At 41.3% G+C, this 26,264-nt stretch overlaps 1 protein-coding gene, 2 long non-coding RNA genes and 1 pseudogene across 3 annotated transcripts; 1 reads left to right on the forward strand and 3 right to left on the reverse strand.

Annotated features, from left to right (window-relative positions):
• The first annotated feature begins 239 nt into the window (after positions 1-239).
• Positions 240-12,811, forward strand: LOC4352037 (uncharacterized). The gene is made up of 8 exons (XM_015765042.3): positions 240-503; positions 584-734; positions 815-871; positions 2,360-2,452; positions 5,626-5,704; positions 8,097-8,221; positions 11,248-11,391; positions 12,286-12,811. The coding sequence occupies exons 2-8, from the start codon at positions 609-611 to the stop codon at positions 12,514-12,516; spliced, it is 855 nt and encodes a 284-aa protein (XP_015620528.1). The 5' UTR covers positions 240-503; positions 584-608; the 3' UTR covers positions 12,517-12,811.
• A 2,193-nt stretch (positions 12,812-15,004) lies between these two features.
• Positions 15,005-15,948, reverse strand: LOC136354843 (uncharacterized). Its single transcript, XR_010738690.1, has 2 exons — positions 15,639-15,948; positions 15,005-15,560 (listed from the first exon to the last, which is right to left on the reverse strand). It is a non-coding gene; the product is annotated as an uncharacterized lncRNA (long non-coding RNA).
• Positions 15,949-18,308: 2,360 nt separating this feature from the next.
• On the reverse strand, positions 18,309-19,551 carry LOC112937363 (uncharacterized). Its single transcript, XR_003239903.2, has 3 exons — positions 19,410-19,551; positions 19,019-19,321; positions 18,309-18,942 (listed from the first exon to the last, which is right to left on the reverse strand). It is a non-coding gene; the product is annotated as an uncharacterized lncRNA (long non-coding RNA).
• Positions 19,552-20,184: 633 nt separating this feature from the next.
• LOC136354539 (uncharacterized) lies at positions 20,185-25,535 on the reverse strand (annotated as a pseudogene).
• Between the last annotated feature and the right edge of the window lie 729 nt (positions 25,536-26,264).

The raw sequence follows: 26,264 nt of genomic DNA on the forward strand, positions 1-26,264 counted from the left end.
GTGGGCCTCACGTGGGTCTCACGCTAACTAAGCTACCACGTAGGATAAATCAGGGTCAGAAGGATCTATTGTGACCGGTTTTAATTAGTTAAGGGGCCAGATATATGGTTTTGTGGTTAGGGGATGATGTTGTAACTCATGACAAGTTGAGGGACCTTCGGTGTACTTTTTCCAGAACCCATGCCGCCACAGCGTCCCTCCCAGCGTAAATGGGCTTCTTGACTCCACTGGCCTCCCTCGATATCCGTCCCCGTCTTTCCTTCCCCCGCCGCCGCCGCCGCCGCCTGCGCCGCTGCGCTATCTCCAACACTGCGAACAGCGGTGCCGGCGGCCTGCTCCTGCTACTTCCGCCGTATACTCTCGCTTCTGACCCCTTGCGCTCAAGTCAATCTTCCCTTGCCCACGGCCTCGACTCGCGTCTGCTCGCGAGTTCGCCCGCCGCCGCCTGCGCCGATCTCCATCCCGCGAGCAGCGGTGCCGTCGTCTTGCTGCTTCGGCCTCCGGTTAGCACCCGTGCCTATGCACATCCCCTTTCTTTCTCATCCCTCTCTACCTGCACCTTTTATCTTATGCCCCACGCTAGGTACGCCCCCGCTGCTCCCCGCACCATGGTTGGGCTTTCGGAAGGAGAGAAGCACTTCATCCGCGGGGGCATCGCGCAGGACCTCCGCACCGACGGCCGCAGGCGGCTGCAGTTCCGGGCCATCTCGGTCGAGACCGGAGTCATACCTCAGGTCTTTGGATTTATTTCCCCATGTGTCTTTTCGATTGGGCGTGCAGGTCCTTGACCTTGTTCTGGATTTGGAGTATGCAGGCAAACGGCTCTGCGCGTGTTAGACTCGGTGCGACTGAAGTCATAGCTACTGTAAAGGTACGGTTTCTTGCACCATGCTTGAAAAGATAGAGAAGGGGGGGGGGGGGGGTTGTCAAAATTTTCTGTAAGACCCTGCTCTTGCCGTTTGGGTGATCATCAACGAGCATTCTGTTAACAATAATACCAATACTACATCCTTGATTTTATAAGTAAAAAATCACAATCAAGAAAATTTTTAATGAGCTAAATCAGTGAGATGGGGAACTGCAGGTTCAAAATCAATCCATCAAAATGTGATTCAAATCACACCCAAAAAAGAATCGAAATATACTACAAGAAAGAAAAAAAGTGTGAGGCAACAAAATTCCAAATCACAAACCTATCGACTCCATTGATGACACTGATTCCATGGAGGGCTTGTTACGGCGGCGCCGTTGGTGACGGCCTCATCGGCCTCCTTGAGCAGCCGATGCACCTTCAGATTTGCTGCTGCAATTTCATCCTTCTCAGCCTGATGTGCTGCATGGAGGTCGATCTATCGAGCAGCTAGTGCTTCAATATCATTCTGCTTGCGGAAATAGTGGCATGCATCGAGGCCTCCCCAACTGCAGAGTATACTGACGCCGGCCTACAGGATATAGTGCAGATCGAGGTTGACCCAGCGGCAGCGGCAGAGATCGATGCCAAACTGACTGTGGCTGTGCAGATTGAAGTCGTGGTGGTGGTGGGAGGTGATGACGATGGAGAGGAAACATGGAAGCAGGGGCGATGGGGAGTGGAGCGAGGATGCGGTGATGACGGTAGAGGACGGGACGAGCCGTGTGGAAGGTGTGTGAAATGAAGTGAACGTGACTTTGAGGCTGAGCGCCCGGGCCCGATGGCCTAAGCCCAACTTCTGTCGGAAATAAAGTGTGCCCTGCGAGGCCACAATTTTTTTCCATCGGAATGGGCTGCAAACCACACTAAATTTAGTGCCTTACGGCCCATCCAAGCAGGCCTTTTGTTTGACCAGGTAAAAAAATTCCGGGCCCATAAATTACAGTGGTTTTGGGCCAATTACTGGGCTTCTAGACAGGCCCTAAAGGGAAGTCCTTTGTGTACTGTAATTAGGACCTCTTGTAACAAAACTGTGTGAAACTTCAAAATTCAAAAACTAGGTTAAGCAACATTTTATATTCTCGAAAATGAAAATCCTATGATCAATCAGTTGGTTATCATACAAGATCCCTAGCAAGCAAAATCCAGGTTAAGAAGCATTTCATATTCTTAAAGGTAGATAAGTGCCTAAACTATAAGACAAGTAAGCTTCTCCAGACCATACAAATGTAGAACAGATTGAGCTTACCATTGTGATTTATTAGTTATCAAATGATCATTTGTAGACCTTTTCTGCCACCTGCTGTGAATTTACTGTTGCAATACGGATCGCATTATTTTCTATTTTTTACTACTCTAAGGAGCTTTGAATATTTGTTATGATTTCAAAGCTGTTGTTCCTCTGTTTTTGCTTTACTTCACCCTCTTTTATTATTCTGTCATCTGCAGGCTGAGTTGGGGAAACCAAGCATTCTTCATCCTGATAAAGGGAAAGTTTCCATTTTTGTTGATTGCAGCCCAACTGCAGCACCCATGTTTGAGGTTGGTAATGTGGTGTGCTAGATCAAACTTACCCTATTCACTTTTCTGGCCTGTTTATCATGTTATTCCAACTTCAATTTTATAGATGTTTTACATAATTATTAATTAACATGAATATACAATTTGCCAAATTTATTGTCAAATACACTGTTGCAAACAGTTTCTGGCTATGAATAGTAAGGTGAGTAGGTATGAGTATGATGGATCCCTTGAACATTTTTCTGCATCAACGATATAAAGTTAGTTGACATTTTACTTATTGGCCATAACCATACACCCCTGTTGCAGATAGAGAAAACCAATTATATGCTGTTGACAATATGTCAAATTCTAAGTTACGCCACTGACGAAGCATGATTCTATTATCGCAAAATCTAAATCGAGAGCACTCTTGATTTATAGTCATAACGAGCGACCCCTATCCAGATATGTGTCAACTTGAAGAATCTTACTTTACTAGAGTACTAATCCATTAAGTAAGTAGGGGAAATATCCTATCATCTATACTTCAAATAAAATTTTCTCTTAAATTACTCATCCGATTTACAATCCGATTACACCGTTGTGTTCGTAATAATTAAATCTTTACAACAAGATCTCACATGATTATATTTTGATGAAAAATCACAAATTACTTTTATGATATGTCTAAGTTACTTTTAGATTTCACTAAGTTACTTCTTAAACATATAAAAGTAAATTCAATAAAACCTAAAAGTAATTTACATATATATTATAGAAGTAACTTATAACAAAAAGAAAGTAACTTTAATTAATACCTTTTTTATTGAACAAATTATCATATATAATTATCATATATTTAAATTACTTTTAGATTTGATTAAAATACTTCCTATACATTCATAATGGTCTGAGGTGATTACTTTTATTGTGTTTTTAGTTAATTCCATAATTTGTGCTGATTAATTTAATTTCTAGATAGAGTCATGTTTTTATCTCTACAACGGATTTACTTCAAATGGCATGCCAAAGTTACCTGTTCTAAGTTACTTCCATAATATATGTAAATTACTTTTAGGCTTTACTGAATTTACTTTTATATATCTAAGAAGTAACTTAGTGAAATCTAAAAGTAATTTAGACACATCATAAAAGTAATTTGTGATTTTTCATCAAAATATAATCATGTGAGATCTTGTTGTAAAGATTTAATTGTTACGAACACAACGGTGTAATCGGATCGTAGATCGGATGAGTAGTTTAAGAGAGAATTGTATTTAAAGTATATATGGATGATGTCTCTTATAGATGGAGTGGTAGCTGGTTTAGACAAACCAGCTACCACTAGCTGTGTAGTTACGTCCTTCTATTATGTCATCGCTGCAAAGCAAATGTTAATCAAACTCTGTTATGTGTGTGTATTTGATGTAAAGGCTAAAATACCCTCCCTTTCTTTATGCAAACAAGGCAGCGAAAAGCAATAGACAATAGAACATAGAAAATAGAAGAGAATTCCTGGTTGATAACATATTGGTTTGCTGTGATAATAATGACATAGTGCACATAGCGTCCTAGGGACAAATGGTCTTTTTACCTAGGTAAATAACGATGAAGGTATATAAATAAGAAAATGAGTTTGCCGGTGGCACACATAGAACTGGTGCTTTGTCAGTGGTATCTAATGGAATTTCTCGATTTCCTATCACATTTCACTCTTTTCACAGCAATTGATTGGAAAACACTCCTTTGGCTTATTTGGTACATAATGTGGCCTCATACTGCATTTCCTGCAGAGTTAAAAACTTTGTGAGAAACATAGGTTTTTCTGAGCTTTAGTTCACAGAAAATTAACTTATCATGTGGTCTTCTTTGGCATATTTTTATATAGATATGAGATTGTGAAATATCTCATACATTCTCTTAACTTTTTGAGCTGCTGCCCACATAGTTGGGATTAAGGGTCTGTTTGGTGGAGCTCCAACTCCTAAATTTAGCTTCAGGAGTTAGGTCTGGAGTGGAGTTGTGGAGCACTCCACCTTCCTAGTTTATTTTGTGAGAGCACTCCACCCAACTCCGCTCCCATTTTAGGTGGAGCTAAAACTGTTTGGCTGGGCTCCAGCTTGAGAGGTGGAGCTGGAGCTGTGCCAAACAAGGCACTAATTGTATAATTAGATCTTCTCTATAACTATCTAATGATGGTTTATTAAATGAGGACATATTTGGTGAAAATGAGCTAAGTGTTGGAAACTTATGAAAATCATACCTAAAAGTTTTGTAAATTCATGAAAAAATTACTAGAGATAGGTGTAGATATGAAATACATTCTCACCAGATCTCAAATCCAAACTCAACACTATTCACTCGAAATTTGTCTTCTTTGTTTCTCTTAAACGAAGTTGAGTTTGGATTTGAGATCTGGTGAGAATGTATTTCATATCTACACCTATCTCTAGTAATTTTTTCATGAATTTACAAAACTTTTAGGTATGGTTTTCACGAGTTTCCAATACTTAGCTAGTTTTCACCAGATATGTCCTCTTATTAAATAGCAGTAAAGTTGAGCAGTGGTCCTACTAGACGCTTTGCTGCATGCTGTCTCACATGTTGCTCTCAGTGCAGTTGAACTATTAAAACATATTCTTATGTGCTATTTTATCAAATATATGGTGAACGTAAGTACTATGGATGGAAAGTGTTCTCTGAAACAATAGAATAAGCCTTGAAGTGCTAAAGTAATTCCTATTACGCACCATGCAATGAAACCATGTGCCTTGTATTTCTCCTCGTTTGTTAAGTCATTTTATTTCAAATATTCATTTCCTAAAATTTTAAAACCACCTAAGAAAGCTACAATTGCAAACCTATAAATTATATACTATTTTTTCTAGCAATGTTCATTATTCCCAGATGTGCACAGGAGAGCATTAGAGTGCAATATGGGAGGAAAAAAATATGCTGCATGGACTCGATTTAAATCAACACTCGATATTAATATGTATTTTAATATTGTGGACCTCTGGGCCATGGCTGTGAAGTGTAAATATGTTCTCATAAAGTAGTAGACACGTTCATGATTGTAATTACATCCTCTGAAGTAGTAAAATGCATCCCTGACATGTTGGAGCGATGGTATCACCATGGGTCCTAGATTCATATACATATATATGTTTTTGCACATGCTTAATCTATTTTGCATATCTCTTCTTTCTTAGGGTAGAGGTTCTGAAGAATTTTCTGCTGAGCTCTGTGTTGCACTGCAAAGATGCTTACTCGGTGGTAAAAGTGGGGCAGGTATGTATAATTTGATTGTTCTTCATTGGCTCTCATGTTTACAGTTGTTTTTGTGTCTTGGTACTTCCTGGAGTCTATGGGGGGTGGATTGGTTTGTATGCCATCCAAGCTTCTGAAATTTTGATTGCCAAAATTTAGCAAAGGTTGATGCTAACAATTTGATATACAGTGACTCCATTCTTGTATGATTTCAATTTCATTTACTCTTTTAGCAAGCTTTTTCTTTTGTCATAGGCTTCCTTACAATTGAAACTACAACTTCTTAAATTTAATTTGATTAGATTAAATTTGTATCATACACTGAATAGCGGTTTATAGTTTGGAATTGGATACACCGATCTGAAAACAAATTCATCAAGATACCAGCTAAAGTGAGCTTATAATTTCTTCTTAGCTGAAGCATGTTGATTCCATTGTCAGTATCAGTTTATCAGCTGTTCATCACCATCAAATTCTATTATTATACCTATTGGTGCGCATTACTATTTCCATAACTAGTATTTTTTTTACTATATGGACAGAGGCCCCCTTTGATTCAATGGAAAATCATAGGAATTTTGTACGATTTCATTCCTATAGGATTTTTTCCTATATAGCTCTTTGAATCAAAGGAACGGACCATTTGAAATCCTATGAAATTTTTATGGAATGCCTCATTCCATGCAAGTTTTGGAGGAAATTTAACATGAGGTAGAACCTCATGAAAAGTTTCCTTTGAGTCTTTATCTCTCCTCAAATTCCTGTGTTTTTCCTGCGGTCCAATCAAATGGCCGTTCTTATGTTTTTCTTGTGTTTTGCAATCCTCTATTTTACCGTTGCATTCCTGGAAGAATCCTGTATTTTTCCTATTTCTTTGTTTCTCCATTCCCGCAATTCGAAGGGGTTAACTCTTGTTCTAACAGTCACCATATATGTCATAATAAAATGTAATCGTAGGCAGGTATATAGTTCTCATGTGGAAACCTCTGCTAACTGGTGGTTACAGGATTTTCTGGTTGACTGGTCCCAACTGTGATTAAGTAGGCTAAGGCAAAGTTCACAAGTTTTAAATTTTAATTTTTGAATAATATAAGGACTGTGGAAGCCCTTTTGATCATGAAATCCTGTTGATAGATGCATCTTCTTTTCTGTGGATATAGCAAGCATTAGCTCCCATATAATCTGCAAGCATATTAACTACCTATTCAACATCTTATTCCAGAAAAACCTGCACATTTCCGTGTTTCCTTAACTTCTTCGTTGCTTCTAGGTGGGAATAGAAAGGATTGCAGTTAACTTGTTGGTTGGAAACAGGATATTTGTTTCAACTGTCACCATGAACAATTGTTTGTTTCTGTTGTAAGTTGTAACATGGAACTCGAGCATTCATAACCAGCATATCTAATGTGTATCTCATGTTTGAGTGGCCACTACCTGTGTTCTAGAAGCATAGTTATTAAGGCGGTATGGCGAGCTAAGGCGCTGCACACCCGCCTCAACGCTATTGCGGTATGGCGGTAAGGCGTGGCGACGCCCTAAGAAGGTACCCTGCTAGCGATTAGAGGGGAAATAGGGAATAATTTGGTGTAGAAAAAATAAAAAATGACAAAACAGCCCATCAAACCAACCCTCATAGTGGCCCACAAAGCCCAATAGCATATTGGTCAAACATCTTTGCCCTAAAAACATCGCGCATTAGATGTCCACAGCCGCTGCCACATGAGAAAACCAAGCGAAGAAAAGAGGAAGGAAATAGGAGCCAAGCGAAGCAGTGGATGGAGCAGCGACGATGCCAGCGGGGAGGTGAGGGAGACACAGATCTGCCGTAGCCAGAGCTGATGGTGATGGGAGTCGTGGATTCTGAGACGTCGCTGCTGCTGCTAGGGTTCCAGATGAGAGGGAATCCTCTCTCTCTCTCTCTCTCTGTCTCGGTGATGTTTTAGGGTTGCCATAATCCCCTTATTATCTCCTGGCGTGGGATTGGGGTCGCCGTAATCGCGTCAGGATGCCCTGGAGCCAGCAGAGCGCCACGACGCCTTCGTGACGCCTTCGTGACGCCTTAAAAACCATGTCTAGATCATTGACCAAAATGAATTGTACAATCTCAGGGTTGTCCGGGTATTATTTGATCTCAGAATGAATTTCGTGCCTGATTACAAGGTTCCCTGTAATCTTCATCCTGGAATGGTTAACTTATTACATTCCTAGGTTATGGAAGATTAGTAATTACTGATTTAAGAAATTTCCCTTCTGTTTCAGGTCATAAACCTGCTTATATTCAAGAAAACTTTAATGAAAAGTAGATTCTCGTTTTGTTTTGCTGATTTGGTTTTATTTTTTGAAGAACATGCCTCATGCTTGCTAATAGTAATTGTCATCTCATTGGCTTCAATGTAATGAACCGATGTTTCAGGGGCTGCAATTGATTTATCCTCACTGATTGTCGTTGATGGAAAGGTCTGCTGGGATCTCTACATTGATGGACTTGTTGTTAGTTCTGATGGAAATTTGCTTGATGCATTGGCTGCTGCAATAAAGGTAATTGACACTTAAATTAGACAATATCTTCTACGAAGTTTAGGTCGTTGCAAATATTTAGTGCAGCCAGGAAATGAAGCTACAATATTATACTGGTTAAAAAGGTTAATAGATTTTATAGAACATTATGATGGTTTTGGAGATTGGAGGGCCCTGCTTTCAAGTTTTGTAAAAATGGTCTTATGCAATGAATCCTCTATCTTGTTCAATAAAAAGAAAATCCATGATTATCTTTGCATTCCCATTGAGGACTGTATTACTCTGTGAAAGAACCATGTTACCTTCATGTTATATTATTATTCTTTGTTGTTACATTACTCCACTTTGTAAAGTAGTGGTATACAGTAGATGCATTTATTTGTATCTATGCATGCATAAAAAGGCGTGATATTTTTTTCTTTTGTAGACATGCAAATGCTTGAAGTCTTTCTAGAATATACTACCTCTGTTCCAAAATATAAGCATTTCCAGGATTCAAATCTTGTTCCACAATATAAGCATTTCTACCACTATTTACACCACTACTTGTCCCATCAATCACTTTCCATCCAATTTTTTCCCCATCCAACCCCCAACCCCCAACCCCCCTAACTCTCCCTCATTTATTGAGGGGCACCAAGTCTTTTTTCCTCAACCTTAATCTTTGCTAAACAACCTAGAAATGCTTATATTCTGGATCAGAGGGAGTATATGATAGTTCACTTTAAATGGGGGCAAACATGCAATATCAAAACTTTATACCACTAATGAATTCACCATATAATGTTCTGTGTTAGAAGATAACTGTTTTTAGAATATATCATGATATTTTGTAACTTGGCATGCACATGTTATAATGTTAACTCACATTCAACGGACTTATTAATTTCTGGTGAACAACTCAACCCTGAGCCACATGAACTCAAGGTGCTGGCACAGAGTGTTGCCAGATAGCCTGTCATGTGGTGCATCCATGACGGCAGTAGCCGCAGTTGACACATTGCAGTTAACTTATTTTAGCTATTATCAATGATATCCATTCAATTAGTTGGGTTGTCATCTTTATTTAGCATCCAGCAGAGTTTTGTATGCGGGTATGACCATCTCTAGTTGTTTGGATGCTATACCATGCATAAGTTGTATGTGGGCTAATGATCTGTTACCAAGTAATGAAGAAGAATGAACACTGGTTCCCTCTTGGATCTTCTCCCACATCTACAATCTCTTTGATCCCAATCAAGCTGATGCTGCAAAGTTGTCCTCCCTCCTGGTGGCATTTAACTGTAATGATATAAGATCATTACAAAGGCAAACTTCTGGTAATATGGTTATTTCAAATCACCTTGCCAAAAGTACTGAACTGATTTTTATGTGCTTCGGCCCTGTGGGCAGCAACCAATGGGATATGAGCAGGTAGACACTCAACAGCAGCTGAGCAGCTGGAAGTTAAGTCCAAATTTGTTAGCTTGAGCTAACCTCTTTTATAAAAGAGAGGATCCATACCATTCATTCAAGGAAAGAAATAAATATATCAAACTTCACATATCAAATCCCATCCTTGCCTTTGTGGTGTGGCTACCGATCATTAGCCTGGTCGTGCAGCTTGTGTCCTGGGACATCTAACCGACGCATGTGGTTCAACTATTGATCGAATTCTTGCATAGCTTAATACATGTCTAATCTGTAACTATTATCTTAAATCAATATGGTTGAGGTCAAATAACATACAGAACAAGACAAACATGAATGGAATTAATACAGAATTTTTGCGAGAGCTGTGGCATTTTATACACTTTTTTCGTGGGTAATGGTATCTTATTACATTGGTATCTTATTACATGGAGACAAAGAGATTGCTTGTTGCAAAAAGAGTAAATATCATAGCACAGCTGTCATTTTTTACTTGACAACAAGAAGTCATATAAGATACTATAAATAAAACATAACTTTCTTATGCAAAGAATACACAATATGCATTCTGAAATTTACGTTTTCCATGTTACCTTTTTCAGTAATCTGTTTATATTAAGAAAAAAGTCTTAACTATCTTAACTATCAATAAGGTATAACTTTCATCTATCAGGCCGTGGCAAGTTTCTTTTGGTTCCCACATTGTTGTGCTTTACCCAAATCAGTACTCTACCATAATACATGTAAAGATACAGACACCCTTCTATCTGAAGAATAGTATAGTGGACAAGTTAGTCCTAATCATGGCATTTCTTGGGAAATCTTCAAAATAGCATTAAAAAGATTGTGGTCTCTAAATGTTAAAATGCACTACATCAGTAAGGGCCTGTTTAGATCCATTTGGAATAGCAAATGGCAAATGGTAAAAGTTTTGGTGGCAAAAGTTTTGGCATTGCAAAAGTACTAGTTGGTGTTTAGATGCGTCTTAAAGTTTTGCCATTCTAGCACTAAATTGAGAGAGAGAAAGAGAGAGGGAGTGGTCCCAAAGCACTTTTTGGCACAATTTGCTACTATGGACTAGCAAATGACAAATGCCAAATTGTCAACTTTTGCTACTAGTGTTTAGATCCAAAATGGCAAAAAGTGCTTCAAAATAGCAAAACTTTTGCCATTTTGGAGGATCTAAACAAGGCCTAAGTGTATTTACTCACTTTGTATACGCCTAGGTGAGTTAATGAGGTTTTTGTCCATGTTCATCGAATTTGAGGGCCTGTTGGGTACAGCTCTAGCTCCACCTCTCCTAGAGCTGGAGCTCAGCCAAACAGTTTCAGCTCTCTCACAAAATGGGAGTGGAGCTGGGTGGAGCTCTCTCACAAAATGAACTAGAGAGGTGGAGCTTGGTAGAGAGGTGGAGCTTGGTTTAGGCAGCTCCACAATTCCAATCCAAACCCAACTCCTGAAGCTAAATATAGGAGTTTGAGCCAAATAGGCCCTGAGATATTGCTGGGGAATTCAGTTTTCACTTATCCATTTGCATCCCTCAACGTGTACCATATTCATGTTTGCTTGGCGATTTTGGCACATCGCCTGCCTGCCATTGCATACATTTGCGGTGTGCTAACTATTATAACATACAGGTGGCTTTGAGTGATACAGGTATCCCAAAAGTCAATGTTTCTCTTAGTGCTACAACAGATGAGGAACCTGAAGTTAATGTTAGTGATGAAGAATTTTTGCAATTTGACACCTCCAGTGTGCCTGTTATTGTTACATTGACGAAGGTACTGATTTTTGCATAACTCCATTCTTTGAAGTTGAGAGGATTATTTTTTTTGAATTTCATTCTTTTTTTGAGAAAGAAATATGCTCAATTTTCATGATAATGTTTTCTAATTGTTCAAAATTATTATAGAATTTCTTTTATACTTAGAAATTTGCTCTGGTTACATAACCTACTTATTTTGAAGAAAATGAATTCCATTCTTTGAAGTTGAGAGGATTATTTTTTTTGAATTTCATTCTTCTTTTGAGAAAGAAATATGCTCAATTTTCATGATAATGTTATCTAATTGTTCAAAATTATTATAGAATTTCTTTTATACTTAGAAATTTGCTCTGGTTACATAACCTACTTATTTTGAAGAAAATGAATTTCCTCTCCATTGTTATGTTCAATTTGCCCATTGAACATTGGGTGGATTGTGGATGATCCAAGTAAGTTACGGTTTACATGGGCTAATTTATATTACTTATGTCTACGTAATAAGATTTATGTAAGCCTTTTTAGGTATTTACTTGCAAATATTGTTGAATAACATTACTTTTAAACACATTCATGCACATTTTATTTTACATTTCTAATTCTTATTCTGAATTATAATATTGTTTTAGTATTTTATTAATTTTAGATATTCCAAATTTTTGTTTACCAAGTTATTCCTGGTTTGCACTCTTATTTTAATCTGAACTGTTATAATTCAGTCAAACATTGATAGATGATTAGATTTATTTACTTTTTCTTTGATTAATATGAGATTGTAGTGAGTGCCAAATTATGCCAAGTTAGTAGTTACAGATACATAATTAGCATGGCCAATATTATTTCTTGAACTTATGTTTCAATATTTACATAGTCTTTCCTTTCCATTTTCTGATTTGTTAAGTAATTATGCTAGGTAGGTAAGCACTACATTGTGGATGCTACCTCAGAGGAAGAATCTCAGATGAGCTCTGCGGTTTCAGTATCAGTTAATAGGCATGGTCAAATACGTGGATTGACTAAGAGGGGCGGTGCAGGGTTGGATCCAAGTGTCATTTTTGATATGATATCTGTGGCTAAGCATGTAAGTCGACAATTCATCTCGGTATTGGATTCGGAGACATTAGCTGCTGAAGCGGCTGAGTAGAGAGGAAGGAGAGCAGAGGTTTTGATTATTGACATGCCAAGTTTGCAATGCATCTACCGGTTTCAGTTTTGCTCACAAAGATGAATTGTTGTCTTCTGAAGCGTACAATCTTACTGTAGCTTTATGCTGAAGTGAAAACGCATGGGATGCTGGCATGCTGCTGAAATGTATGCTTTTTAATTTATTCATAGATGCATTTAACTTTTTTGAGATAAGATACGTTTAATTTGGTATGCTTGCTAGATAAATTGTTGTATTGTACTCTCCAAATATAAATATTTGATGTTTAGAGCAAGATTCAGTTAAACTTTTAAGGGGCCCTTTCCACAATTTTGAGGCTCCTTAATTTTCATGAACTTTGGAATGGTAGAACAATTCGGAATAGGGCTCTAGGATCTTAGGAAATGGAGGATTGGCAAAAGATTTGTTGGAGGTAAAATTTACTACATGACACTCAATGTGTCTTTGTTGTAGAATACCCAAAGAACGAGTATTTGTAGTAGGGCATAGCGAAAGAAAATTTGGTAATTATCTAGGCTTCATGGTGCCCGGGCACCAAGATTTAAATTGAGTATATACCTAATTTAAATGAGTATGATTATTTTAAAACGTTCAGGTACGAACATCTTTTTGTTGGATTTTGATTCTAGGTATATAGCATCTAAACATATAATTATTTAGGTATGTAATAATTGATTGTTAAGTAAAATTGAATGAATTGTTTTGTTGCTAGGTATAGGTATGAATCAAATTCTTATGTCTAGGTATAAACTCACAATTTGAAAATTTGAGTGAATTTGTGTATTTCATACCTTGGTGCCTTGTATATATATACCTTGGTGCCCTAAAAGTTGGATATTTGCTGGTGGACACCACATCTATTAAAATAATAATTTCCAGTTGAAGAAGGGAAATAAATCGTGTGAAATGCTAAAAATGCCCTTGGGCCCACATGTTATCAACGGCACCGGCCGGACAGTAGGCGAGGTTCGGTGGTGGCAGCTGCGTGTGGAGGAGCGGCGATGCGGCTGGACGGCGACACCCGCGGCGCGCGATGTGAGGAGGCCTTCGGCGCTGTCGCCTTGGCCGCTCCGCCCTTGCCCTCCCGCTGCTGCCGGACCTGGGTACGGCTGATTAGCGACTGACCGCGCGCGGCCGTAGGCGTGCGGTTAGTCCGGCCCCCTTACGTCTCCTATGTACTACTACTAGCAGTATACTGTTCTCTCTCTTTATACTACTAGTACTATACTATATATACTATATGTATATAAATTTTGTATTACACTATACAAAGTTTTTACATATGTATATAATAAATATATTTTTATACGTATACACTTTTAATGTATAAATAAATAAATAAATAATACATATATATAGGATGACCATTATGTACACCCGTGAGTACATACAACCCCCCCCCCCCCCCCTCATATTGGATTATCCAATAGTATCTGATAGAGCCATGGTGACCGAGTGCATGCGTTTCAAATTTTAAATGCACCTGACTGATGATCTAAATACGTGGAGCTTATCGCTTCAAAATATTTGCAACATATACTTATTTCTTTCTTCAGAAAATAGTAGTATATACATACTATACGTACTTGTTCAATAACAGTAGTAATGTACTGATTTTTCAAGTGTTCAGTATACTAAATCTATAGGAGTAAGGAGAATGTACTGATTTTTCAAGTGTCAGTATATTATTAAATCTATAGGAGTAAGGAGTATGTACTGATCGGGTTGAGTATGTACTGATTTTTTTAATCCAGTATATACTGATTTTTTTAATCCAGTATATATACGTCCAGTATATACTAGATTTTTCAAGTATCAAGTATGTATTAAATCGATCGATTAAGGATTATGTGCTGATTTTTCAAGCATCCAGTATGTATTAATCATCAATCGATTATAGAGAGTTATATGTACTGTTTTTTCTATACTTTTAAGGATTATAGAGAGTATATATTAAGGATTGTTGTAGCATGTCAAATCGTGTTGTATATACTGTTCTATTATTTTCTAGAACCGGTGTATACTGATCCATAGGTGGAGCATATACTTTTTTTTTCAGGAATCGGTACATGACAGTATATACTTCTTTTTTTAATGACAGCATATACTTCTATTTAGTTAATAGTATATACTTCAGTTAGTAGCAGTACATACTATTTCTTAGGTGATAGCAGTATATAGTTTTTTAAGGTGATAGCAGCATATAATACCTTTTGTTTTACTTAGTAGTATATATTTCAGTTAGTACTAGTATATATTCTCCATAGATGATAGCAGTATAGACTTCTTTTTATAAAGTGGTAGTGGTATATACTAATATTAAGATAGTTACAGTATATATACCATTTTTAGTGAGTACTGGTATATGCTGTTTAATTTTTAAGATAGTAGCAGTATATGCTATTTTTTTAAGTTAGTAGCACTGTAGCAGTATATATATAGCAATACTCAGTGCTCCGGCGGCATGGGCGTATGATTGAAGAAGTATCAGTGTACTCTCGAATATACAGAAAAGCAATGTTTATTTTCAAAAAGGAGAACTATCCTCACTGACGTGAGGATATGAAGAACAAAATACGAAAGTATGCGCCAATTGAAAAAGAATGTACATTATTCGCTTCTAAACAGTGGATCTAAGGATCTTTCCCCTTGCCGTTGGGTTGTGTGTTGAGTCGACGTATGCTACCGCTCTGCGGCCGGCCACAACCAACTGCATGCATGCAACAAAGAAATTAGGGGCTTAATCATTCGAGGAAATAAAGAATGCATTTCAGAACAAAACATTCCTACTATATCGAATGTTTTCTATGAGCGAAGAAACAAAATCAGGAATTTTTAGTCTAAACTTTGGGAATAATTTATGTACATAGATTAGGGGGGAATGAATAAACTCATCTGATTGTAGATTTCCGATTCAGATATCAACACTCAAAACAGAGCTCGCCCGGCACCCAGGAGGAGATCGATCTGGTCGCAGCAGCCGGCCGGCATCGTTGCCATGGCCGTTGCCTTGCTTGATTCATCTGAAATCAAATAACAACTGATCGTGAAATAAGAAAAGCAAACTTGGTATCCGGTTGAAAAAAAAAAGTGGTTGTCACCATAATCGAGATCGAGACGATCGGTGGGAGCCGTAATCACTTTAGCCACCGCCTGGATGGGCTTCTCTAATCTGGTGTTGGGGAGGAGTGAGGTCTCGTCGTCGCCTTTGCTGGAACGAAGCGATGCCATGGATGTCCCGCCGCTTTGATGGTGTTGTCGTGAGATCCTGCGACGACGGCAGAGCAGAAGACGCCACGCCGATGCATCATGTCGTCACCTCCAGACTCGCCGTGGACGCCGAATCAACGATGGACACCGGAGTCGCCACCCATCACCCGTCCGAATCGCCTATAGATCACGCTCTCCGCCGACGAACAGATTAATCGATCCAATAGTCTCGGGAGGTATTTATGCGAGTTCCCGGTATTCCGATGAATAAGGGATAATTAACTGGTATTACGTATTTCTTTTGTCGATAAAAATCGAATCGGGTCCGCGTGGTGGATCCGGGAGTACGTACTCCTGAGTGTATATAATCATATATATATATATATATATATATATATAAAGTTTGTATTAGCATGTATATAAACTTTGTATACGCGCATATATAAACTTTGTATACGTGTATATACCAACTTTGTATACGTGTATACAAACTTTATATACGCGTGTATAGTTTGTATACGTATGTATAAAAACCAAAAACACACATACAAAATTTGTATACAAAGTTTTTATATGCGTATAAAAAGTTTGTATTTATACATATATAAAGTTTATATTCGTACGTATTAATAACGAAAAAGATACGGAAAGAAAATAAAAAGAAAAAACGAAACGGACCGAAGGAAAACAGAAAAACCAAATTAAAAATCCGAAGAGAAAAAAAACCGGAAAAAGAGGACGCTCACAAGGAAAGAAAAAAGAGAAACAAAAAAAAAAGGAAACCGCGGGTGCTACTCGCGACGCACCGTCGCCACCCCTCTCTGCGCGCGACACGCGTCCGGTCGCGCGGGGGAGGGCGCGCGCGACCAGTAACGGATTAGCTTTCTCGTTCCGGACCTCGCCTGCCGTCGTCGTCGGTGACATGTGAGATGAGAGAGAGAAGAGGAGGGGATAGAGAGAGCAGAGAGATATGAGAGCTGACATGTAGGCTCAAGGACAATTTTGATATTTTACACGATTTCTCTCCTCTTCAACCGGAAATTATTATTTTGATGGGTGCCGCGTCCACACCGAAGCAGCAAATATCTAACTTTTGAAAGTGTTTTCCCTTAAAAGTCACTTCGTGCCATGTCGTACAGGTAAAACCACCGTGAAGTCACGGTGTTCTGTAGTAAAATTTGCCCCACACACACACACACATATATATATATATATATATATATATATATGTATGGATAATATGGACCAAGGTTCATATGCACCTAGGGGCGGATCTACCAATATGGTATGCTGTGGCGTGCGCCATAGCTAGCTGGCATCGCCAATGACCCCACCCCGTGCTTCTCCATAGTATTTTCTACCTCAAAAGGCTGCCGAACAAGCCCCAACGACGGCGGTGCGAGCGCTGGACGCAGGAAGACGATGAACAGGTTGTTCCCCTGCCTCCTAGCGTGTTATTGGGCCTATATGGGGGGCGGGGAAAAGATGGCCCAAATCACTGCCGACCTGTGTAATGTCCTGGCCCACAACCCAATTCCAGAATTCCTTCTACCCAATTTCTCAATTTTAAATTGCAAATCCCTAACCCATTGGTCATTCTTTTAATTTTTTTTATTAAAATATTTACAAAATTAATTTTGCGTTTGAAAATTTTGCAAAACTAGTCACCCGCCGTCCTTGGGGAGGGCGATCCGAAAGGGCGGTTTTTGTGACGTGGCACACGGCCGTTAGGTCGTTCCTAACGGCCGGCTAGTGGGGGCGTGCCATTTTGCAGGTGGCCCCCTTGCCACCCTTACGGAGGGCGGTTTTGTACTGTTCGGGGGCCGCCTGCAAAAGGGTGGCGAGGGCGGCCTGGCTTTTTTGCAGGCGGCCCCCTTGCCGCCCTTACAGAGGGCGATTTAGCACTGTGGGGGGGCCGCCTGCAACAGGGCGGTGAGGACGGCCTGGAATTTTGCAGGCAGCCCCTTGCCGCCCTTAGGGAGGGCAGTTTTTCACTGTGCTAGGGGGCAAGGGTAGCCGTAGGTGTTTAGCTCCGTTTATTTAGAAAATTTAGTAAATCATCAGTTAAAAAATTGTGAAACAAGAAAAACATTATTACAATTGAATTGAATGGTATGTCGTTTTCGCAGTTTGGAGGCCAACAAGGGGTGTTTTTACATCGAAATAATTAATGGTTACTTTATAAACTACGTAAATCATCGTTTCGAAATAGGAGGAATAGTTTCAAATTATTCATTACATAAATCTAATTATTTTGCACTTAAAATTTTTTGAAATAGGTAAAGTGTCGTTTTGAATCGAACAAAGTACGTACATTTTTATAAAATTTGAATAATTTATTTTTTCATAAAGATTGGAGGGCAATGAGGGGGTTTGTTACCTATAAATTATAAGTTACGTATAATTCTCACGTATGTTGAATCATGTACACAATTGAAGGTAGAAGTTATAAAAATATAAGCAGATACTTATAAATTATAAGGATACAACGTATCGTGGGGTCAAAGAAACTTTGGAAATCGGAACGATAGAGCCATTAATTTGTAATTCGTGAGGCATAGAACAACACACCATAATAATGAAACATTATAATGACAAGATAGCATGGATAAAAGATATAAATTTGTCGGTCCTAACAAATCGAGCCTGAGCGTATATACCGACCCCTTCTGCGCTGTTCAACATGTATTGCATTTTGATGCTCCTTCTCTCGCTGGTACTCTACCTGTGTTTCAGACTCAGTTATCTTTTGGCCATCATATGTTGGATTGACATTGTCGATCCATAAAGTGAATGCGCACCTCCTTGGATTGCCCTAAGAAACAAACATAGTAGTTAGTCAGATATGATAGTAATAATAAGCAGATGCTAGTTAAATTTGGAATTTGTTATACATACAACGAAATCGTCGTCTACATTGGGGCAAACAAAGTATCTCCTACCAATTGTTTGTTATGCAAACGAGGTAGCCACCTGGCAATGATCTCTACAACCACACTTTGGACGCTCCGACCATTTAGGTAAACCTAATGGATTGTTCCTCCAGTCTAAGCTTGCAATTTGTACCTGACGTTCATACTCCATCCATGCCTAAATGAATTGCGTGGTCGTCTCAGGTTGCGTTATCGTTTGACCAATGGAAGTAACTCTGACCGTATCGATCCATTGTACGAATTGACATTTCCTAACTTCCTCCTGTTTGAAAAATTGTGTAAATAGAGGTAAGTGCATGAAAGTAGTGATTAGTGGTACCCACAAAAAAGATACTTACGACAAAATCATCGTCGTCAATGTTAGGACACACGAAGCATCTCTGTCCTCGAGTTCGTTGTCTTAAGGACCTTATCACCTAACAACGGTCACCACAACGACACTCTGGGCGCTCCCGCCATGTGGGGAGTCCCAGAGGATTTACCTGCCATTCTAAAGCTTCCGCATCAATCCGACGTTCATGCTCATCCTTCCGCCTGAGGTAGTCCGATCTTGATTCACTACGTGCATATGGACGTGTTCCGTCATTTTGTGGGTCCTCCGTATCTACCCACTCAATGTAGTTGCACAATGTACGGTATGTCTGCGTAAGATGTTATGATGGAGTAGAAATCGGTAAGCGTTTTATGCGTTCAGTACAGTTAATTGAACTTGTAAAGAATAAATCATACCTGATCAAGGTTTGCGCATTAGAAGAATCTCCTACCCCGAGTTTGTACCATGAGGCTTGACTTAAGTATGCACCGATCCCCACAAGTGCATAACGACCGGTCACACCATGGTGGAAACCAACCGGTGAAAGGATCGCTTCGCCAGTTGAGACGCTCCAGAAATGGTGCTTCCATTCTCTCTAGATGTGTGGGAATATGAACGATGATATGAAGAGGTTGTATTCGGCTTGTCTATTATATAGGGCCACAACTAGTGCTATAACTGGACTTAATGAGAGTTCATCTTGCCCACTTGATGTGACAACACGCACACGCGTGAGCAAAATTTCACTTTATCTAAGAGAGCAGGGCCGAAAGATGATCGTGACAACTCAAAGATGGAACATGTATGTGTGTAATGTGGTTTGCTGCGCTACCTGAAGGACCCGATATTCACGTGCCGAAAGTTTGTTGTTGTACGTGTAAGTAGTTGTTATATGTTTTATGCAGTGTATTGATGACACGAGCACATGCGAGCAGTAATTAATTCATGTGTGGAATCTGCGGTGCAAAGTTGATCGTGACAACTCGACGATACGCTTTGTCTATAATGGACTGGACCGTCAAGCGCCGAAAGTTAGTTGTCGTATGCATGGAATAGTTGTAGCAGTGGACATGTGGAAAGAACGAAATAGCAAAGCGTCAAGGCAATGGTACTGTAGTACACAACCGCAAAAGTAAGCCAAAAGTAATCCAAAAGAAAAGTGCACACAACCGCTCAATAGGTGGACCACTACTACCGAGGCCTCTTACCCCTGTCCCTCCTGCCCTGCGCCCTAACGTGTCCCTGGGAGTATGTCAGATGGTCCGGTGGTACAACACGGCCTGTCCGTCCCTCCTGCACTGGTGTGACCTGTGGCTGCTCCTGGGTGTTCGCCTCCGGAGCTCCGCCAAGCTGTGACGACCCAAGTATCTCCTGGTCCAGCGCGCCGTGAAAGTCGTCGTCATAGAAGTGGGCAGTAGGGCCTGTGCCACCGGCGTGTGAGGAAGAGGCTCCACTAGCAAAGATCCCTCGCGGCTGCGTGTCAGGACGAGGGCTCGGCGATCTCTGTGATGAACTGCTACCTCCAACAAAGACGCCGGAAGGCAGATAGGGACCTGTGCAAAAACACATTTAGTTAGGACGTAGTCATGTTACCGAGAATAAATAATATACACTTGAACTTACCTCTGGGCGTAACAGTACCGTGCGAAGCAACAGCTGTAGGTCGCACAACTCCGGTACTAGGGGCGCGTGGACGTGGTGGTACTGGACCAGCTAGAGGTACCGCGTCCACTGCAATGCGACAAGAAAGGACGCGCATGACAGTGTGCATATTCTCCTGCATCCGGTCAAAGGTAAGCCTCTGCTCAACATCACTCAAGTGTAATCCGGCGTCCAACCTGACTAGTACCGAGGTAATATTGGCGTTAACAGCTTGTGCCGCGTCGGCCTATTCAACACATAAGACCGCATGTCAGTACAAAAATAATTGAAAGAAGTGAGTACAAACAATTGCTAGAAGTGAGTACAAGTTCGACGTACCCCCATGAAGTAGTCTCGGTCACGGTGCGTGGGGTACTCGTCCCTGATAGTGGCAAGTCGCGGCTGTGGCGTGGCTGGAGTGAATGTCACATGGCCACGAGTGCGAGGCAAGTACCACCGGAGGTAGTCCCTGTAGGTGTCCTCTGAGTGTGGTACGAACTCGTCGATCACCTTGTCCGGGGCTAAGACCCAGTCATCCACGTACTGCTATACGCGTGGTGCCCACAGTGTGGCGGGTAGTTGTCCCCGGCGAGTCAACCTGTCATAAACCAAAAATTAAATAACTCGATGAATGAAGTTGTATAACATTCGGTGTTGTAAACCGTTGTACTCACGAGTGGTCTGCGGGGTGGACGGTAGGCGTTGTGTTTCCTGGGAAGACCTGCCTCAAGCCGAACTGCCTCATCACACGCTGGGGGCAGTGAGGCTCGATGTAGATGTCGAACACCATCGGTATGGTCGTGAGCCAGTAGGTCATGTCACGTGTGCACAAGGACGAAAGTCCAAGCAGTGCTCTCATTGCGACGGCCTCCTCCGTGTACGGCTCCCAAACAACGTCGTTGGGCTGGAGACGGTCGAACTCGAACACGAACTCAGGGTAACTCCGTCTCACCTGCACGTGGGCGTAATTGCGCTGCAGCATTGAACAAGGGAAACAAGGAAAGACATGTTAGTAATGACCGATGAATGTAATAAATGACAAAATCAATAGATTTTTTAGTTACCTCACGTCGACACCAGTACGTCCCCATCACGAGGTCGTCCTCCAGCCACTGTACACTGCGACCTATCGTGTAGGCTGTGTGGTCCACCACAGGCCGTCCTATGGCGAACCTCTCTGCTACCCAAAGTTGAACGAGAAGTGGGCAACCAGCGAAGATCGCTCCCGAGTCTGTCTTCGTGCACACCTCACAGAGCGCACGGTAGGTGGCCGCTAGCACTGCAGATCCCCAGCTCCACTATGGCACGTTCTCTGGCTCAACATCCGCAATGGCACATGCGTAGTGGATCAAACCCTTGTCCACAGCGTGCCTTTGGGTGCTGGTGAACATCATCCAACCGAACAGGCAGAGCAGGTACACCTCAAGGGTGCGTTGAACCAAGTACTCATCAGCGTCCGGGTGGAACTTGTCCACCTACAATTAATAACCAAAAGTTAGTACAAATTAAAATATTGGTGGAAATGAACATAAACCAGTTGGACCAGCTGACTTACAGTGAACTGAAGCAACCAAGCCTTCGTAGGCCCGACTGTAGTGTACGCGTGTAGTGCAGTGGGCGGTGGGAGATCTGGACGGCGCATCATGGGCAAAAAGCGCTCAGTGATATCCTCCTTCCAGTCAGCACCACCGTCTACCGGACCAACTGCGTCTCCTGCCAGTGGTAGTCCGAGTAGGTACGACACGTCCTGCAGTGTCGGAGCCATCTCCCCACAGGGAAGATGGAACGTGTGCGTCTCAGGCCTCCAGCAATCTACCAGAGCGGCAAGGAGTGACCGGTCTGCATCCCACCGCCTCGCTGGGTCTCTGTCGTCTGCCCTCGCCTCAACAAGCCTACAAAGAGGTAGAAGGCCTGCCGCACGCAACCTGCATAATGGAAAGTCGACACATTAGTACATCAAATTTACAGTTGACTGAAATGTGCTTCCAAAATATTGAAAAGAGGCGTACCACGGAACGTGCCACGGGTCGACATGCAACAGCTGGCGTAAAGGACGTGGACGGAAGGTGCCGAGCTGCGCACCCTGGACTGCAGAGAGGTACGAGCGGTGGCTCCTGTCAATGCCACAACTGAAGAGCTCAGGTGTGTCGTCCGCAATAGCTGCATCAAAAAGAAAGATCAGAACCATAATAAATGCAAACAACAACAATTCAAAGCACATGCTACAGAGATTATAACAATAGTACAATGCTATTTCACATTGTTCACAACACAACAACATACTGTTTAACGATTACAACGAAATTCATTGAAATTACAACATACGAGTACTTAGTACGACAAATTAGGATACAATACCGAATAGTTCGCAATACATGACTACTAATTTCAACACATTACACGATAGAAATACTTAGTCTCACGACAAATTAGGATACAATAGTGCTTGAGTTCATGGTTCAATAACACTATTAGACCATCGTATCGCCTCCCGCACGAGGACGCCTGGGACGTGCTCGCCTGTTTGTTGTTCCTTCCCCAGGTGGTCTTCTTCCATCACTTGCCTCTCCAGATGGACCAACATCCTCGGTGCTTGGACCCTGTGCAGTCTTCGGGCATTTCTTCTAAGTATGGCCGCGCTGGTCACACTTGCTGCAGCGTAGAGTCCTCCCACCAGCTTCCGACTCGTCTATGTCATTTCTGATGCGTCTAGTCTGACGCCGCCCCTTTTTCACCCTTAACTTCGATGGATCGGGAATGAAAAAAACTTGGGACCTCTGAGTTGTGTATGATCCTGATATCCCGAACCCATATATCTCCTCACTCCATGTATGAAAGATTGCTTCCTTCCTGAAATAAGGTGACACGTACACATCGGGACATATGCCACAGTCACCTGCCGCGGCAAGTACGTGAGAGCAAGGCAGATGTCGAAGCTTAGGCTTCATACAGGTGCAACTGCATCCTCCATCAACCTTCAGTACACATTCCTGCACGGCGTGCTTGCGCATGATTCCACGCCTGCTCCTATCAACACACATTATTTCATACCGATGAACTTTTGTTCCTTGAGCCACAACACTATGCCTCTGTGCCTTTGCTATTTTATCTTCCATGTACTTAGTCACTATGCTGCCAAATATTATCTTGTTATCTACCATTGAGGGACCAATTTTCTTGTATCAATTCCTGAAGTAGGCCTGCGTGCCGTGAAGGATAAATTCGACTATACCAACCAACGGTAGTCCTCGCACTCCTCGCATTACCCAGTTGTAAACCTCGGCTAGATTAGTTGTCATTATGCCATATCGAGAACCATCGGTATCGAACAATAGAGACCACTTCTCCTTTGGTTCATTCTCAATCCAATGCAAGAACTTTTGGATAGATGATCCCGACCTCCTTCTCATTGTGGGTGGGTCATCATGTAGTGCACCAAGAGGTACTGGGGGCTCGTCACCTTTAGCTTGTGGTCAACGAGATTGCTCGTCAGTTTACTTGGTTGTCAACTCATCTAACTTATTCCACAACTCATTAAATTTCTTCTATTGGTTCTGTGCACAGAGCCTCTTAAAAAGATCCATAAGATGCTTGTTCTTGAATTGCTTGTAGAAATTAGCACCCATGTGACGCATGCACCACCGACTCCGAACATCGGGCCACTTAGCTAGAATTCCCTTCTCATCCCAACCGTTCTGCAAGTAGTCAATAGCCCGCAACATGCCTGCATGACGATCATGTATAAGGCAAACATTGGGCCTCACACACACGACTTTTCTCTGCACTCTTTCCAAGAACCAGTACCAGTTTTCAGTGTTATCACTCTCTACAAATGCAAAAGCCATAGTTAACAGCTGATTGTTCCCATCAACTCCAATCGCTGTCAATATCTGACCTCTGTATTTACCGATCAAAAATGTTCCATCTATACATAACACAGGCTGGCAGTGCACAAAAGCCTTCATGCAAGCACCCAATGAGAAAAAGGCTCTTTGCAGCACACTCTTGTTAGGATCAACAGTCGATGGAAATGTATGCACGTCATAGTATGTATTGCTATTCCTCTGGGCAATTGTGGCTAACAGACGCTGCAAATTATCATATGATGCTTCAAAAGTGCCATACCTCATCTCTAAAACCTTCTGTTTTGCTCTCCAAGCCTTGGCATAGGTTATGGTGCACTTGAATTTGTCTTCAATGTGGCTAATAATTGCTCTTGGTTCAAAGCCAGAGTTACCGACAACACTGCTGTACATCTCACTTGCAACAAAAGCTGATGTGATGTTGCGGTGATACTTCTCGACCCCTTGTAAGTGGCACTGGTGCTCGGTCACAATGCTAACTTTCCAATAATCTTTCCATTTACCCTTATATGCATGAACACGCCACAGACAATCTTCTTTCACGCACCTCACTTCATACACATAATTGGTTGACTTGACCACCCTAAACTCTCTCATCAATGAAACCGCCCAATGCTTCACTGCCTCCTTCATTTCCTCCTTATGAGCATACGTAGCACCCTCAATTACCTCGTTATCCTTGTATTCCCAGGGTACATGATGCCCCTCTGAGATAGCAAGTCCCGAGAAGTCCTCGTTTGTCCAATCAGTGGGCATTACATCACCTTCCTCATCGGATGATGCATCGCCCTCCGTTTGCTCGTTATCCGAATCTTCCCTCTCCATTTCATCAACGATTGTACTGATTCTCTCCCCCTCATCCGCCACGCCCATGGCCTGCACCACCCCTGTGTCATTTCCCTCATCTTCCCCCGATGGTTTAACAAAATCCCCCTCATGGCTTGGACCCTCCACATCTTCGGTTTCCATTGCAATATTTCTATCATTTTCATGCACCGACACAAAAATAACCAGGGGCCATGACCTTTCAAAAGCCATCTCCAGATACCGTTTCCAAGCAACAGTGCTATGCATCGGCACGAGTTCCCAAAAATAACCTTCCGTTGCATGACTCACTACAACCGATACTGACATTGTGTAGACTTCTGAGTCTATTCTAAATCCTCGCATCAACCAATTATAAATTGACTGAAATGATCTCTCGGCAGGCCTATCGATGCCCTTCGATGTCATTACAAAATCTGACAGATCAACACCATCAGGACCAAATCTAAGGTTGCCTTCACCGTGAACTATCTGAAACATGACCTTACTTGACATTGTGTCTAATGAAAAAATAGCTATGTTAACTAAGTTAATATCATACTAACCAGATCTAACCCCCTCATTCATCAATACATACAACACCCTAAGTTAAAGATACTACAAATAAATTGTCTGTCCTATGTCTCAAATTCAAAAATAGGGTTTGTGCTACAGATCTACTAAAGTATATGGTAAAAAAAAACTAAAATGCAACAACAAAATGGAAACACATTTCAAATGAATGTATTACCTGTGATGGAGTCAGCAAACCAGCAGGCTTCGCCGCTTCCCTTCTCCTCCCCCTCACCCCTCCCTCTTTCTCTTTTTTTGGATTTTGAGTGAATATAATGAAAATTCTCATAGGGGGAAGAGGTTTTATAGTGGGGAGGGAAAAAATCGCCCTCCCTAAGAGCGGCAAGGGGGCCGCCTGCAAAATTCTAGGCCGCCCTCGCCGCCCTTTTG

Source organism: Oryza sativa, chromosome 12, assembly GCF_034140825.1.
Source record: "Oryza sativa Japonica Group chromosome 12, ASM3414082v1".
NCBI lineage: Eukaryota > Viridiplantae > Streptophyta > Magnoliopsida > Poales > Poaceae > Oryza > Oryza sativa.

Coding starts and splice junctions, on each gene's coding strand:
- LOC4352037 (XM_015765042.3), top strand. CDS start 609: ATGGTTGGGCTTTCGGAAGGAGAGAAGCACTTCATCCGCGGGGGCATC. Junction 872..2,359: donor AAGTCATAGCTACTGTAAAG/GTACGGTTTCTT, acceptor TGTCATCTGCAG/GCTGAGTTGGGGAAACCAAG. Junction 11,392..12,285: donor TTATTGTTACATTGACGAAG/GTACTGATTTTT, acceptor TAATTATGCTAG/GTAGGTAAGCACTACATTGT.